We start from the raw sequence: 16,941 nt of genomic DNA on the forward strand, positions 1-16,941 counted from the left end.
ACCCCAAAGTCAGAACAGGTCTCCACAGTACTGCAGTACTTTTAACATTGTGTGTATGGATTGTGTTGATGAGAGGAAGATTTGTAAAGACAGTCTACCTTCTTTTTCTTTTTGGGGAGCTGAAAGCCTTTCAGCTCCCCAGTGTGATGCTGTTCCACTTGAGAAGGCGGCATTTAAAATAAGCACAAACAAAAGAATGTGAAACATGAGGGAAAATGTACATTTATTTCAAAAGGGTACAACCACTGTACAGAATAAAACCAGATGAATGTTTTTATACATGACAAAGATGTAACAAAGAGGTATTTATTAAAACTAGGCTTACTGGCATCTGAAAACCCTGCTGTTTTGTAGAAGCGAGGTTTCGGGTATTGGGTAATTTACTGAACGTCAGCATGTCTGGTAAATCATAAAAACAAAACCGACAGTCACGTTACTAATGATACACAAGCCCCTATAAAGTTAAAACACTATCTAGCTGCTTTTCTGAACGTGGACTGCTGTATTAAGCATTCTGTCTTTTAGTTATGGTTGCCAAATGCAGTGGTTGGTTTTCTATTCCACGTGGCTCTCTGTAAGGTAAGGAGAAACCCACCCATCTTGCCTTCTATGATAAAATCTGAAACGAAACATGACACAATTGTTACCTACATATGTAACATAGGTAATAAATTAAGCAAACAGTAACAGGTCACTCCTGATATCGCTACTACTATATGACACAATCTCTGAATTACAACTACAAAAACTCTCTTATAAATACAAGAGGCCTCAAAACACAGACTGAAATTGTGAAAGAAAATGTAAAACAATAAAAAAAGATACAAAAGACATACTTTCTGGGAGTACACTTTATGTGGCTGTTTAAACAATGTGAGCTTGAATCCACTAGGGATCAGCCCTCACCTCCGCTCCAGTGGTATCTCTTACACTGGCCAGGCAATCCGCATGCATTTCAAGCAGCACAATCCGCCAACTTATTAATGCAGGAATAATTAATTCAGTAATGTAGAGCAAGTATTGATGTTTGCTCAGGAAGTTCACATTTCACACAACAACTTTCATGAAACAGGAAAAGCAGCATATCCATCTTGAACTGATCTGATTTAAAAATCACAGCAAGGCAAAATAATTCCAATTTCTGACAGCCTCTACAGAGCAGACTCTTAATAACACTAGATGCCTGCTGTCTGGCAGACAAACTTTTTATTCAATAATAAAAACCACCACTATTCACGAATGGTTGTTTCAGACATTTTTGAAGGGAACATCAGCTTTATACCACACTATAAGCAGAAGTCACGTAATAAAAAACTATCCATCTTTGAAATCGATATCCAAAACACAAAAAACATGCAAAACTTCTCCCTGATGTCTGCAGCACGTCCACATTGTATATGTGCAACTTGAATCTCTCTTCCCTGGTCCTCTTCATTCTGTGACACCTTGTAAAAGCTTTAACAGGTGGGCTTCCATCACCTGTTGAACTAATGAAAAGAAAAAGGGAGCTGTTAACATCTGCTGCCTCGCTACAGCAACTTGTTTATATCAGAGTACACACTTCCAAGCACAGTTCCCTCGAGGACAATAGTTGAGTTTTAGCAAAAGTAAGTGTTTACTACAAACAGCACTCCCTGCTTCAGAGGTCTTCTGCCAAAGTACAGGCTGGACCCAGCCCAGCTTAGCCCAGAGATCCCATGGGTTCACAAACTGGTCTGATCAATATTTGGTAGAACCATCGTTTCCTGACGGGATATATGGAATTCATTCAATAGCTATAACACCTTATGTGCTTAATCCTACTACACCTAGATGCAGTTTCAGCCCGGTTTCCCCTTGATTGTTATAGTCACGCTAACAGTAATTTGCATTGTATCTTGAGAAACTGTTCAATTTTACAAAATCTCAATATAAATACAGTTTCTCAAAGATCTGGTGGGATCCGAATCATACAACCATCTTTTCCTGATGGAGAGAGAGGGAGAGGGAGAGAGAGTCAGTTAACACATGCTGAGCTAGATTTCTGAATGACAGCAAGCTAAATATTTCCTCTGAAAGGGACAGTGCAGCTGCTGGCAGGTGTACAAGCTCCTGATAAGGGAGTTCTCGTATTTATAGTCAACTTGCTCATGCTTCTTTATCTTCTGTTGAAGTATTAATCACACTGTGTAGCTACTGAAGTGACCAGGCTGATAATCACCGTGCCTATGCCCCATAGCCACAGCCATGTCCATTGCGTTGAATCCAGAGTCAGTTTCCACGGTTGGGTCTGCTCCACTCTCTGCAAGGGAGAGCAAACCAGATCTGGTCAAACAGGAAAGAGCATACAGTGTGTATGCCTGTTAATGATCTGACAATCTGTTTTCTAATACTTACCAAGGAGGACTTCCACACACCGAACGTGATTCCCATGTACAGCATACAGGAGAGGAGTCCCCCCATTCTGCAACAGACACGCATTTGGTATTATGATAAGAGGGGAAAAATGGAAGAATTCATATACAGACTATAAGTGGTGCCATAAAGCATTTAGTAAACATGCATTTTCCATTAAAAAAAAAAAAAAAAAAAACACAGTTAAAGATAGCTATCTATTTGCATGCTTAAACAGCAGATCCCTAAATCTCCCAGACCTTTTTCCATCATATTTTGTATTGTCTTGAGCAATGTTATTAAGGGGGGTGATAAATCAGCCCTGCAGTAAAATACTTGGGGATTAACATACAATGGAGGTGCTGCTGTTTAGATCCGCCGCTGTTTATATCACTAAAAAAAGACATCATCAGGTAGCCTGCTATTCTTTCCTAGGTCATTTAACCTCACAAGCATGTCAGTCATTCAGGGTTGGTTGGTTTATGACAAGGATAATGGCACTGAGAGGTCTATAAGACTGAGCAAGTACAACAGTATAGCAGACTACCTGGTATAACAACCTATATATTGTTCAGGTTTGTTTGTTCATTAGCCCTGTAGAGCTGCTTTTGGAATGCAAAGCTGCCTGGGATGCTGACAGATATCATTTGTATGGTAAGTTTACACAAGCAGTAGCTTATACAGCATCTGGGGAAGCTTTTAGCTTTACAAAATGTAAATATAAAAACACAAAGATGTAATTATTCTTCCCAAAGGCCATATAGTGAGCCTTGCTGTAAATAAATAAAGTGTGTGCTATACAGTCATAGGCAATATTTAGATTCTTACATGCAAAACAGAACAAAGCAGCAATGATCTTACCCAGTCATACTCATTTACATCCACACCACAGTCTATGAGCATTTTCATAATGTCAGTGTACCCCTTACTGCAGGCAAGTGACAGCGCACTCTCCCGTCCCTTTGCGAGGACATTAGGGTCTGCGCCCTGCAAAAAGATACATTGAAATTAAAAGTCATCTGTGCAGTCTTAGGGTGCAAGTTACAACAACAACAACAACAACAACAATAACTTTGAAAGCGCTTTTTCTGTCAAGACATCCCAAAGCACTGTAGATACTGAACCCAAAGCTACAGTTTTACAACACAGGCTTTAAACACTGTGGAGCTGAAAAGACACACACGTCCTGTGTGGAGTCGAACTCTGTGCTCCACCACTGAACCAACATCTTGAGACTGCAGGGCAGGACTAGGAATGATATTATACACAGGGTGCCTGTTATAGTCTAAAATGAGTGTGTTTAGGATTGTGTGTGTACCTAGAATACACTGGTATGCCATATAGTGTTATTAAGGGCCATGCTTCCACCTAGGTATGCTTCTGTGGCATAATAAACTCAAGTGGTTCCCTCAGGCTTACTCAGCGTCTAAGCAAGGATGCTCTAACGCAACAATGAGAGCTTCAGTATGATCAGGATAATAACAGACACAATACCAACTAAGATCTCTTGCTCCTGATGGTTAGCCAATAGATCCGGGCACATCATACACTAAACAGGTAATGTACAGAAGAGCAGACGTGGAGATTGGGTCAGCCTTACATTGTGGAGCAGGAACTCCACCACAGCAATCTGTCCATGAGCTGCAGCCCACATGAGTGGAGTGAAGCCCTCCTCGTCCTGCAGGTTGATCACGGGTTCTGTTTCAAGGAGAGCGCAGAATACTTTCAGTTGCATTATTTAAAAAAAAAATTAATGATCAAGGCTGCTAAAGTGTAGACTTTAAAAAGTACAGAAGAACACAGTAAAAGAAAAGCTACCATTAAGACATTGTGTGATAAAAACACAATCAGCTCTAAAACTACAAAGACCCAGCAGTAGTTTATTCTATTGGGGGGGCAGTTCTAGATGTTGCCTTTGAATTGAGGATGATTTGTGATAACATTTACAGAGCAGACATTGCACATGCTAGTACATAACCTAGCCTCTCATAATGCATTAAAAGCTTTGTAGGGAATTATGCTTCAGTAGTCATTTTCTTGTCCAGTTACTGGTAAGGAATTAACTGTAATGCTCCACCATTGTTCCAGTTCATTCACCTTGCTCAATACGGCTGGGAAGAAACACCATTTCCCCTTGGGCCGCAAGCTGGTGAACGGACAGAGCTGCAACAAAGCAAAATCACAATGGAAAAAATGAATATCTTCTGGGAAAATAACAGGCTACTGCCAAACTACTCCCAAAGGCAATCGATTTGACAGGTCCAGTACCGTATCAAACTGCTTGTATTTACAAAATGATGATGAGGATGAGGATGATGATGAGGATGATTATTACTATTATTATTATGATGATGATGTTTCTGTTTCGGACAGTACACTGAAATGTTTATAAACTTAAACAATGCATTGAAAGCCCCAGTTGTTCTGTGTTAACGCAGTAAAGGGATACCTACAGTGCACAAGTAAGGGAGTGGAGGAGACTTCATTGCCTCGATGCTTGTTTGTTAGGGTGGTGGACTGTTTGATTGGAGAGAAGTGTTTCGTTGTCGATGGTGTGTAGACATGTCTTACTTGAATTCCAGGAGATGGAGAAGTTTGAATGTTGCATTCAGCTGAAAAGGGAAAAAAATGGCTTGAATGCCACCAAAAAGTTCTGGGAGTTGCAGAAAATATATACACTTTAAACAGTGCTACGAGTCTAATTGGTTACTGTTGCAGAATCCACTGCACTCCACTTTACCTTGTACCAAATGCTGGGCAGGAAAGGTTAATGGAACTGACCTTTAAACAGCACAGACGCTACCTCCAGATCAGAGTTCACCTGGTCCTGAATGTTTTTACTCTCCTCCTCGTTCAGGGACTTTACGAAGCGGGAGCACACGTTCATGTCGAAACGATTCGGCAGGATGAACTTTATGCCCATGGCCACGTTCTGAGTTCCCCCGTCCTCTCCACTGCCGCCCACCTGGTGCTCCGCTTTGATGCTGGTCATGTCTGGCAAGATGCAGATACCGTCCATCTCTTCCTGAACTAACTGGCCCCCTGCACTGTGATCCTGTGAAGCCATAGTGTTCTCTGCTTATAAAGTCTGCCAATGCATTACTTAGCCAACAGCTTCTTGCTTTACCTCAGAAGTTCAGGGTTCCAGTCAAAGCAAGTATAAAAGTAATCTAGAGATCGAAAAGATAAATACACATCTGTTAACAAACAGGAGATAGCAACATGCTATAAGAGAACTGAAGTGCACAAGAAATGTTTTAGGGAAACAGATGATCGCTGAATATTAATATGATAATAATGTTGTATACCATTACTGATAAAGTTCATGGGCATGTCTCTGAATGACGACATGCATTTCAATACCTGTTTCATAGTAAAATATATCACAGATAATAATAATGCACTTTCATCTGAGATCATTTGGTGCTGCAGCATAATTCTTTTTATCTGTTTTATTTGCTTATTTTTGTAATCTTGTGTTTTTTACTTCAATTGTTTTAATAAGATTTTGTTATTACTATTTGTTGATATTATTATTATTATTATTATTATTATTATTATTTTGAAATTTGTACTACTTCTTAACATTTACTACTTCATGATACGAGATAAAATAAAATGCAGTTTACTCCAGTCCTACTGATTCAGCATGGTCTGAATTGGTCATATAATTTCAGGAAAGTTATAGCTCCAAAAGCCCAAGGTGTAAGAGGTACATTTTAACTACATTTCCATTGACACATTACAACAATTTACACCTAGTACTATAATCGCAATCCCACACTCTCCTTGCCTCAGTGTTTATTTTCACTTTGATGTTAGTTACTATGCTGCTACCACGCTGTAACTGCCTGCCCAGGTTCCTCTGTGCAGCAGTGAAAGTGAATTTTACCTGTACTCAGCTTCGGGTCCTAACAGGAAATTGCCAATATTGCTGTGGCACGGTAAAGGAGCTTCAACACGTAGAAAATTCAACGAAAACATTACATCGGTGAAAACAAATCTGTCACCCTCTTATGTGTGCCCCAGCCGACCCCTGTTTGAAAACCTCTGGGTAGGAAACTGTTTTTGAATGCTTGGTAATTAAATATTGAATATCCTTCATTTGAAATTGATTGAAATATACTTCTTAACATAGCCATTATCACATTCATATGTGAACCACTCGCTTTCGAGAAACAACAGGCTTAGGGTTTTCAGATTTACAGGGAAAGCTAGGATTTTCCCAGTTTTCAGCCTTCATTTTTGTCCCAGTCAGAAGCAGTCAAATTGTTAAATCGTCCAGGTGTTGTTGTTTTGTGCAAAACTGTAGCTGTGTATAGAAACATGAAATAAAGAAAATGATGGATTACTTGTTCAGTAATTCCGATTACATGTTTAATAATTAACATTCTGTTTGACTTTCTGGTAACCCTAAACAGGCTTCTATGATGCATCAGTATTTTGGTAAATAATACCCATAAATTGAGTTTAGTATAAACATACCCTTGTATAAACTGCCAGCATAAGCAAGACTTATTATATAACAATTACTAAAATAGTATAGTATTCGTTCATAGATCATCCGGCGATATGGGCTAAATACGACCCTTTTGTCATTTTTATTTAAACTAAACTAGCTTACGATATCGTACACCAACTCTCATCAGGTAAAGAGCTGGATTTTTAATTGCTCCTACCGACACACCCATGACAAACATTCCGTTGCAGAAATTAATCCGTGTCGATTAGAAAAAACGGTACATTTTGAAACAATGTATGATCAATTGCATTGTCCTATTAAATAAATAAAAGAATCACTGAATATAGGTGTAACTGTGAAAACATCAGTGAAACAATCAACGTACCCGTCAAAATAACACCACCTTCATTTCTCGTCCCATTGTTTTTGTCTCAGCCGGCAGACTGTTTTCCTGTTCGCGAAACGACTGCACATAAAGTTAGTTGAAATAATGTTCATATCGATGGATCAATAAAGTTTGTTGAAAGTCACAACGGAAACGCGACACGATCAAGATGGCTCCCTGCTTGTAAAGTGTGGTAACGTGAGGCTGCGTTAATGTCTTAAAAAATAAAACAACGTTTACACGTTATTTTATGTAACCTTTCTGGAAGTAATTTAGATACTGTTCTGTAAACTGTAACGCTTCTAGAAGGTGGAGAGACAGGACAGTAAGACGCTGTGCCGGAGCGTGGTGTCGAGTGAGTTTCCCATGCTCTGCTATGTTGCTTCCGGCCGCTTGGTGAACACGCTGGAATTCAATTATTATTACATTTAACTGGGGGATCTGCTATAGTTCGTCGTCTGCAAAAGGTAAAACATCCAAGCGGATCATGTTATTGTAATTCTTAAATAGTTTTAACTCTGGAAACATCACGTCGGTATAAACGATTTTAAGGTAACAAGTGAATTGTATCGGTACCGACCAGTCCTGGCGCATGTCTGCTGGGTTCACGGTAATGCTAGTTCCCTTAAGCGAAAAGGACTTAAGTTAAAATAAAAAAAAACATTAATTTATTTGCTCTTCACCTATAAGAACGGCACGAGTTGAGAGAGAGAATGAAAGAAAGAATGAATGAGATTGAAAGTTGAAACGTATACTGTAGCCTCGGTCAAAAAGAATTGGACTTGGTCAACTGAGACCCTTGCCTCCATAAGACGTGGGATATCTTTGGATGATTCAATACGCCATATGAAGTGGTAGCTCTCAAGCGAATATTAACTTTAGTGCAGAGATTGGAGAAAAGGGTGTTCTGCAAGTACATGATTCTGAACAGCAGAACGTTTAAGTTATTGTTTACACAACACAATTATACGTTTTGACCAGATCTACCAACCTTCAATAGCAGTCGCTTGGGATCAGTTTTAACCAAGAGACTTAAATATGAGACTGAAATGACCAAGAACAGATCTATATTTTTCACATCCAGTTTTAAATTTGGAATTAGTTATGTTGATTGTCGTGCAATTTAATTTAGGGACTGCACCTGTCAGTATTAACATGTCTCGCACAGTAGGCTAGCTTGTAAAGTAGGCTGTACAACCGTGTAGAGGTCAATGTTGCCTATTTGGAATCCATTGTGCATTGGCTCCAGCCAACTACAAAGGTATAAATGCATATTGTTTGCTTGCAGCATTAAAAAAAAAAAAATAGCCTCACTCTTCTTAAGCACTGTACAACTTTCTGGATCTGTGTTATTCATGGAAGACATCTTCAAGTATCTTAAACTTATGCCCTTTTCTTCATAAAATGATCTGTGCACACACATCAAATGATTTCCAAGAGCTGTGTGTCTAAAAAAAATACTTGGCTTGTCCCTTGGAATTGATATACTTGCAGATTAGCCAAAATCCTGGAAAATTGGGGGATTTCAAGAAGGGAGTGGAAATGACAACTTACAAACCATTAAGGGTTCAAAGCTACCCAAAGCTTGGAGAGAAAGTCACCCAAGACACCATATACTGGAAAAACTATAAGGTATAACCTGATGATTTCAAAACTTAAAGTTCACTGTGCTGTGTCTTACAACATGGTTCTGTCAAGACTTCATGTCAAGAAAGCAAGTGCAGCATTTGATGTTTCCATGTCTAATAAGTTATTCAGATTTAGGGATTCATTTGGTCAACCTGTACCCCAGTGGGGTAAGCCACATTTTACAGCACTGGGGAATCACCCTGGATTGCAACAACCACCTGTTATCCCTGGAGTAACACTAAAAATAAGGTGTTAATGCAGTCCAGGTCTGGTTTATCCCAGCAGGTATAGGTCAGGGTCAGATCAACGCTATACTAGTGACTGAGCACACCACCTGTAACTTTCTTCTGCAGTACCTGTTAGATAACAGATAGTGGAGCATTCTGCATCCATAGGTTGGAGTCGAGGAAACAATGTTACACTGATAATGATGATTATAATGTAATGGTATATGAATATTTGAATCTTTATTTTTTTAAATTTACATTCCATCACTTTTGATAACACTTCAGCCTTTTTGCATGACACCTGAACCTCCTGTCACTCCCAATAGCCAGTCACATGAATCTCAATAGCATCAGTCTGTCATTAAAAGTGTCATATGTTTAGTTCAAATAGTACAGCTTAGGGTAGATGATACTTGTTGGATAGCGAGTACAGTTTAAAGACTCTTTTTAATGAAGTTAAGTTATCCACTCTCAAACACAAGTAGGTCAGCTGCAGTAGCTTGCTAATGCCTGACAATAGTCCAATGCCAGGAAAATGTAGAAAAGTTGCACAGAATCTTTGTGACTGTTTACTTGACCATTTTCTTTCTTTTTACTTGGCAGACCGCAGTCCAGATAAAGGAATTTGGTGCAGTTACAAAAATCGACTTCTCTCCACTCTCACCATATAATTATGCTGTAACAGCGTCTACCAGGGTAAGTTTATTTAGCAGTTATAAACTTTATAAAGCAATATTATTTATCCAGATCTAACCCCTTTAAATATTTAGTCTCTACTGTGATAGCCGTACCAGTGGCTAGAGCTTAAAAATGGATGTTTTTATTCTGTAATCCAAAAGGTAAAGTGTTTGCAATTGTGATGCAAGGATAGTTTCTTATTGCCTATTTTGGGACTCTGTTTTGTTTTATTGTACAGATCCATGTCTATGGCCAGTACTCTCAGGAACCAATCAAAACTTTCTCCCGGTTCAAAGTCCCAGCCTACTGTGGCACCTACAGGGACGATGGCAAGCTGCTTGTGTCTGGCTGTGAAGACGGGGTGGTGCGGCTCTTTGATATTGATGGGAAGGGAATACTCCGCCAGTTGTCAGGGCATACGAAGTAAGTAATGCTCTGTTTATTCAGAAAGCACCAAATGAATGGCCTTGTGCTTTTAAAACTTACCTGCTCTGCTTTAATCCCTATTTATATACTATTTACTTGAGACATTCAGTACAGCGGAATCATTATTACATCATATAGAAATTGTATTTGCTACAGAGCTAGAAACTTGCACAAGCCCAGCACCCAGTCCTGGATTTCAGAACCACCTCTATTGGGTATATTTAAATGATTAGGAGCCAAGAGTTTAATGTTAAATAGTTCCTCCCTTATAGCTACATGATTGACTCCTATTAGTAAATCTACAGACTCAGATGGGAGTTACTCATGCTGCGATATATGCAGTCAGTTCAGAGCAGATTCACCAGGCGTCTGATTGTTCCATCTACTGACACTTAGTGATTTCAATAGTATACCTAAACAAGGGAGGTTGTGAAACCCATTGTGTTTGTTGGTTACTGATGTGCATTAGTAATGCATTTGGTACTAATGATTGCAATACAACACACCTAGTAAATTATTAAAAACTACTACATTTGGACAAGGAAAGCTCAGCCATACTCATGAGTCAGACTTTGTTGGGAGGAGAGCAAAGTTTAAACATGAATTGTGTGTGTGTTTTTTGTAGGGCTGTACATTTAACAGACTTCACATCAGACAAATACAGGATATTATCAGGATCAGATGACTACACAACCCGACTTTGGGACATCGCGAATTCCACACAATTACTCTCCTACAGTGAACATACAGATTATGTACGCTGTGGGACCACGAGCAAATTGAACCCAGACCTTTTTGTTACAGGTAAGCGGGAATCACTGTGAGAAAAGGCATTTCATTTTAGTTGCTATAGAGTTCAGTATAAATACATGCATCTGTAACGATCATTGCAACGTTTTTCTTTTTCTCTCTACATCGAGTTTCTGTCTTGTGCTTTAGTAGTGCAATTTATTCTGAGACCTACTTTTCTTAGGCCAAAAGGGCAGTGTCAAGCTGCACAATAATAGTAATAAAAAACAAAGTGCCTTCCTATTCTTCCAGATTCCGATATAGTGTGTGCTATAGAATGTCCTAACCAAGTTTCATCACAATTCAATAAGCACTTCTCTGGATGTACTCTATGTGAAAATATATCCCCATATTCCAGTATTATCAATAATTAAATTGTGCTAAACAATGTCCTTGGCAATTTTCATCACAATTGGATATTCAGTAGTTCTTGAGGACAAAGTGTTCTACAGAGCTTCAGTGCTTAGACCTTATTTGATTTGTGAGTTATTTTAAATGGAGTATATTATTTTTTTCCCTGCCAGGTTCATATGATCACACGATAAAGGTTTTTGATGCAAGAACAGACAGCAGCGTGATGACAATGGACCATGGCCAGCCGGTGGAGAGTGTCTTGCTGTTCCCGTCAGGGGGGCTTCTAGTGTCTGCAGGTAAATGAAAAACAATTGCGTTGCATAGAGTGGGCTCCGATTTCACAATCTGCACTTACTTAGCTCACAGTAGATACCTATAGCAGTGAATTTCAAGTGTGGCATTTCTATTAGCTGAGCACTGTCCCTGTGTTATGATGCTGGATTGTTTCCATCGTTCACAGGATTAACCACATGCTATTTGATGTGAACACGTCTCTTGTGTTTGTAGGTGGCCGGTATGTGAAAGTCTGGGACATGTTGAAAGGAGGGCAGGAGCTGGTATCTTTAAGAAATCATCACAAAACAGTGACGAGTCTATGTCTGAGTAGCTCAGGACACAGATTACTTTCTGGATCGCTTGACAGGTAGGTGGTTGAGTCTTCCATAGTTTAAATGTGTGTGGTGTGTTGCATTTTCTTACTTGGTATTTAAAAAGTGAATTTTCTGCAAATTCTGAATTGTTTTTTATTCTCCGCAGGCATGTCAAAGTATACAGCACAACAACCTACAAAGTAGTTCATAGTTTTGATTATGCAGCATCCATTCTGAGCCTTGCACTAGCGGTGAGTATGCTGTGAAGCTGAGTACAGTTAGTGTACAAGATCAGCATCTATGAAGATGTACACATTCTATCAGCCTTGAAGATAGTTAAGCATCATAGCTTTGCTTGCCTAGTACATTCCCTTTCAGGAGGTGGCAGTGGGGAACCGGCAACTGTGCTTGTCATATCGCCCAGGAGATGGCGCTGTTTTACAATGTCTTGGTTTAATCACAGGAGGTGACGAGTTGGTTGAAATCAATTTGTAAACATCCATGGAGTGAAGGCCCATATGAATTTAATTCAGCGCAACCTAGTGTAAACCATGATTTTTACCCTTGTAAAAAAAACCTCTAGTTTCACGATCTGTCAGATTGCTGCTTGGTTTTGAATAAATACAAATTCTTAGCCAACACCTAGCTGGAAAACAGATTTCCAACATGACACATTATACACAATTCATCAAGGGGAAAAATGACCAAGGCTGTAACTATCTATCTTAACTGTAAAAGCTGGAGACCTGAATAGAGGTCTAGGAAAGATAACTCTACTCAGAACTGCACATCAGCATTTCAGTGTCTGTCAATGATTTGTAATATGTATTCATGCATACATGTAGATTTAATTAAATGTAATGAAAAATAAACTATTTGAAAATGTCTGTAAATTAAGCCCCACAGCAGTCTCAATGTGCTGCCATTAAGGCTGCTACACACCAGACGCAAAATGAATAGAACCTGTACTCTTGATAAGTATCTTTCACACCACAGACGACATGACAGGCAACGTGGGGACGACACTGGAGCTACGTGAAATAAATAGAATTGAATCCTATTTTTTGCGATTTGTGTGACAACTAGGGAATTGGCCAATCAGAGAACAGCTTCAATGAATGTGTTCCAGCAGGGTGAAGTATCCAAAATGACAGGGAAAAAATAACACTTGACAAAGATCACAATTTTAAAGATACAGATGATTTCAAAGGCACTGGGTAAGCCTGCTATGTATGATTTATTGCCACATGTTGAAATACCATCAGAGAAGACACTCATAATAACTACATCATGTTGACGAATGTGTACCAATCTTGATCATAGTTTTGTCAATAGCAGCTTTTTATAGTTTTATTGATTGTCAGTTTTCCAATCTGTTGCATCGCCTCTGTTTTGCTTCTGGTGTGTGTGATCATGTAGCTGCGAAAGTATCTTGTTGCCCAAAAAATCGCATCGCGTCTGGTGTGTGTCGGCCTTTACTCTGATATTGATGACCGATCACTGTAACAAACACAGTATGACTACCCAATATTGTAAAGATAACTCGCTCAGAACAGCAGACCAGTAACACTATCCTGGGTGTGCCAGCGGTTCATTGGGTGTCTTTCTGTAGAGTTGCATGGTGCTGAGATGTTTAATCTGTATTGCAGCCTGAAGATAAGGTGATTGTTGTGGGAATGACAAATGGAGTGCTGAACGTTCGACACAAGAAACAAGCAGAAGACAAAGTGGAGGCTGCAAGTAAAAAGAGGCGTCGGCCAGCCTATCGCTTCTTTGTGAAAGGGAAGGACTACATGCCAAAGCAGGTAAGCTGCGGTCCATCTGAAAATGAAATCTGGAAAAGGATTGAAACAACGCCTGCAAAGAAAACAGGAGGGCAGGCTGCCTCTTGCCACTTCCATTTAGTATGCAAAACTAAAACCTATATATCTTTTTATTTGTCTCTTAAAGGATGACCTTTTGGTCAGCAAATCAGTCAAAACATACTTGAAAAAGTATGACAGGCAGCTCAAGAGTTTCGAGGTGTCGGAGGCTCTCAACACAGTCCTACAGGTAAGATAAAGGTCTATTCCATCTGGAAGTACTAGATAGGATAAGTATGCGTATAGCACTATATGTACCTTTTTTTAATGCAAGCCATACAAATAGAATATCTAACAGTGTTATGAAGACTACAGATCGTTTAGCAAGTATGACATTTTCTGTTGGAGAACGTTTGAAAGCCACAAATATAAACAATTGTTTTACATACATAATACCAATGAAGGTGTTGGCCAAAAGGTTGGTCCGATTTAATGCAGTGTCTCCTAGTTTTATGTCAGGTTTTTTGTTTGAAGTTCGGGATGAGTTGCATAAAGCTGAAGGTGGGATTGTGTCCAGTCCAGTGGAGTGCAGTGCAGTGAGCCTGGAGTGTTTGCAAGCTGCTCATTTGTGTGTTTTTGTTGAGTAGCCGCACATCCGAGTGAAGAGTCCGGAGGTGACCGTTGCAGTCATGCAGGAGCTGAACCGTAGAGGCACTCTGAAGAGTGCTCTTGCAGGTCGAGATGAGAAGAATCTCACAATGCTGCTCAGCTTCTTAATCAGGTACTCCAGTGGGGTTACCTGTACAGTCAGAGTGGAGTGGGGGGGGGGGGTCGGGGGGGGCTGTGCTTATGCTTTCAGATGCTTTAATGCTACTAGACGTTCTCAGACAATGAATAGCAGAATAATAGCAGACAGTCTGTTAGCAGTAAGTGCAATAATCTCAATGAGGGAGGCCGTTGGCACAGTCAAGATAAACAGTGTGGAGATTATATGCAGACCTTGCCAATATCCTTATATGCAGAAGCACTGACTGCTGTGTATAGCTCTCTACATGTGTATTTTTCTTTGGTAGGGGGAGGGGGGTATTGAGTAATCAGATTTAGCTGTTTGTTGTTTTTTAAATGTTTTCTATTTGTTTTACAGGCACATAGTTGATCCAAGGTTTGCACCTGTTTTAGTAAATGTAGCAGATATGATTTTGGGTAAGTGTCCAGTATTTGTCTCTATTTATTTATTTTTCTCTCCCTTTGCTTGACAGCATACACGGGCTGGACCAAAACATTCAGCACCTGTGCAGCACGTAGCACACACTTCTGTGTAAACTGGACTACATGTACATGATTTGTAATTGGTTTCATGCTGTGATTTAGTCACGATGGGCAGGGCAGCAGATCTATAATACCTTGATGGCAAACTCTGGCAGGAGTTGTATCCAGATAGCACTGCTCTTTCACTGTCAGACAGTATTCTGCATTAACATTTCATTTTCATCTAATCTAATATGCTGTTATTTCATTTTTAGTAACAGTCTATATTATTATTATTATTATTATTATTATTCATTTCTTAGCAGACGCCCTTATCCAGGGCGACTTACAATTGTTACAAGATATCACATTATACATTATTTCACATTATACAGTTATCACATTATTTTTACATACAATTGCCCATTTATACAGTTGGGTTTTTACTGAAGCAATCTAGGTAAAGTACCTTGCTCAAGGGTACAACAGCAGTGTCCTCCACTGGGGATTGAACCCACAACCCTCCGGTCAAGAGTCCAGTGCCCTAACCACTACTCCACACTGCTGCCCTTACCCTTTAATGGAGTGCTTTCCTTCTCCTTGTTGCTCAGATATCTACATTCTGGTTGCGGGCCAGTCGGCAGTGATTGACAAACAGTTTGTAAAGCTGCAGGAGCTGATAGAGAAGGAGATTGATTACCAGGAGGAGCTGGTAGAGGTTCTGGGGATGATGGACACTCTGTTTGCTACCATGACTGCCAAGAAAGAGGCAGCAGCACCTGAGAGGAAACCCAACGGGCCTGTGGACGGACAAGAACCGAGCGTGACGATGGAGATGGCCTGACATGCTGCTGTAATACACCCGGAGAAAAGGGGCTGGTCTTCAAACTAATATTGATACTGCCAATGGACAACTGTTCACACTGATGTTACTAAAATACTGTCATAGGTAACGATAAGACGGTACCCCAAAACTGAGTTTCTAGGAGTTGTTTGCCACTATATAATGTACCAATGCAAGATACACTGCCTGTGCTTTTTTAATGCATCTTTTCCCCGTCTGTTCTGGGAACACATTATACCAACTAGAGCCATTCCGTGTTTAAATAAATTTATATTGTAGTGGAGCTGTGTTGTTTCTAGAAGGTTGTTGTTTTTTTTTTTTTGGACAAGAACTATTTTATTATCAAAATAGTTAATTTACTGACTCCAGACAATGTAACAGTATATTGTACAAGAGTAAAACTTTGAATGAAACAGCAAATAAAATTGTGTTGTGCTTCTGTTTATTATTTTACAAAGGTATTTTTAGTCTTGGGGTCAATACTGTTTTGCTGTGAAATGTTCATTGATATGCCTCATCTCAAACCTTGAATCTCTGGCTAAACCCTGCACCCAGTCCTGGTTTCAGAGCTGCCTTCAATCAAGTGTATTTATTAAACAATCAGGAGTTTGATGTTAACCACATACTTCCTCCCTTATCGCTGCAGGAACAGCTTCTGTTAGTAAACCTACAGACTGTGTGAATTACTCACGCTGTCGGGAGAAGTGTGATCATTTCAGAGCACATTTATCAGGGATCTCTGTTTAAACTCCTGCTTCCTGTTCATTTCAATAATTCACCTGTACAAGGAGGTTCTGAAACGCAGGGCTTGTGCAGGTGCCATCAACTCTTCCTATTGTGTTTACCATGTAGGGTGTGACAGACTGATGCAATCCGTGCATAAGGGGGTGCAGTTTGAATTCGTACCCAAAAAGAATGATTTTAAATAGTACAGGCGCTCCTCGACATACGACACTTTGATTTACGACTCCTTTGCATTATTACCCTGCTTCAACTTTACGATGTCGATATGGCATTTATGACACGGCGAGACACGAGCCATGCGTCATGTGCGCATGCTCGCTGTCCGATCCGCAGTACATGTCGTGGGCGCCCTGACTCGGTCACTTAGCGTCTGTTTTTTTTATGCATGTA

General features: G+C 39.8%; 2 protein-coding genes across 5 annotated transcripts; one reads left to right on the forward strand and one right to left on the reverse strand.

Annotated features, from left to right (window-relative positions):
• Positions 1 to 202: 202 nt before the first annotated feature.
• LOC117403620 (ankyrin repeat family A protein 2) lies at positions 203 to 7,326 on the reverse strand. 3 transcript variants are annotated; one of them, XM_034928507.2, is made up of 9 exons: positions 7,221 to 7,324; positions 5,155 to 5,543; positions 4,827 to 4,985; positions 4,471 to 4,536; positions 3,974 to 4,071; positions 3,235 to 3,360; positions 2,377 to 2,443; positions 2,201 to 2,281; positions 203 to 1,487 (listed from the first exon to the last, which is right to left on the reverse strand). In XM_034928507.2, the coding sequence occupies exons 2-9, from the start codon at positions 5,438 to 5,440 to the stop codon at positions 1,432 to 1,434; spliced, it is 939 nt and encodes a 312-aa protein (XP_034784398.1). In that variant the 5' UTR covers positions 5,441 to 5,543; positions 7,221 to 7,324; the 3' UTR covers positions 203 to 1,431. The 3 variants fall into 3 exon arrangements, with proteins under 3 accessions (XP_034784398.1, XP_058844043.1, XP_058844049.1); XM_058988060.1 differs by lacking the exon at positions 7,221 to 7,324 and adding an exon at positions 6,266 to 7,049; XM_058988066.1 differs by lacking the exon at positions 2,201 to 2,281 and having other exon boundaries at positions 7,221 to 7,326.
• A 77-nt stretch (positions 7,327 to 7,403) lies between these two features.
• On the forward strand, positions 7,404 to 16,268 carry LOC117404043 (U3 small nucleolar RNA-associated protein 15 homolog). 2 transcript variants are annotated; one of them, XM_058988043.1, is made up of 13 exons: positions 7,404 to 7,575; positions 8,715 to 8,852; positions 9,680 to 9,772; positions 9,993 to 10,177; positions 10,806 to 10,984; positions 11,494 to 11,619; positions 11,831 to 11,966; positions 12,080 to 12,164; positions 13,563 to 13,718; positions 13,864 to 13,965; positions 14,363 to 14,496; positions 14,860 to 14,918; positions 15,575 to 16,268. In XM_058988043.1, the coding sequence occupies exons 2-13, from the start codon at positions 8,763 to 8,765 to the stop codon at positions 15,805 to 15,807; spliced, it is 1,578 nt and encodes a 525-aa protein (XP_058844026.1). In that variant the 5' UTR covers positions 7,404 to 7,575; positions 8,715 to 8,762; the 3' UTR covers positions 15,808 to 16,268. The 2 variants fall into 2 exon arrangements, with proteins under 2 accessions (XP_058844026.1, XP_058844023.1); XM_058988040.1 differs by having other exon boundaries at positions 7,405 to 7,687.
• Positions 16,269 to 16,941: the final 673 nt, after the last annotated feature.

The sequence above is a fragment of the Acipenser ruthenus genome, chromosome 2 (assembly GCF_902713425.1).
Source record: "Acipenser ruthenus chromosome 2, fAciRut3.2 maternal haplotype, whole genome shotgun sequence".
Taxonomy (NCBI): Eukaryota; Metazoa; Chordata; class Actinopteri; order Acipenseriformes; family Acipenseridae; genus Acipenser; species Acipenser ruthenus.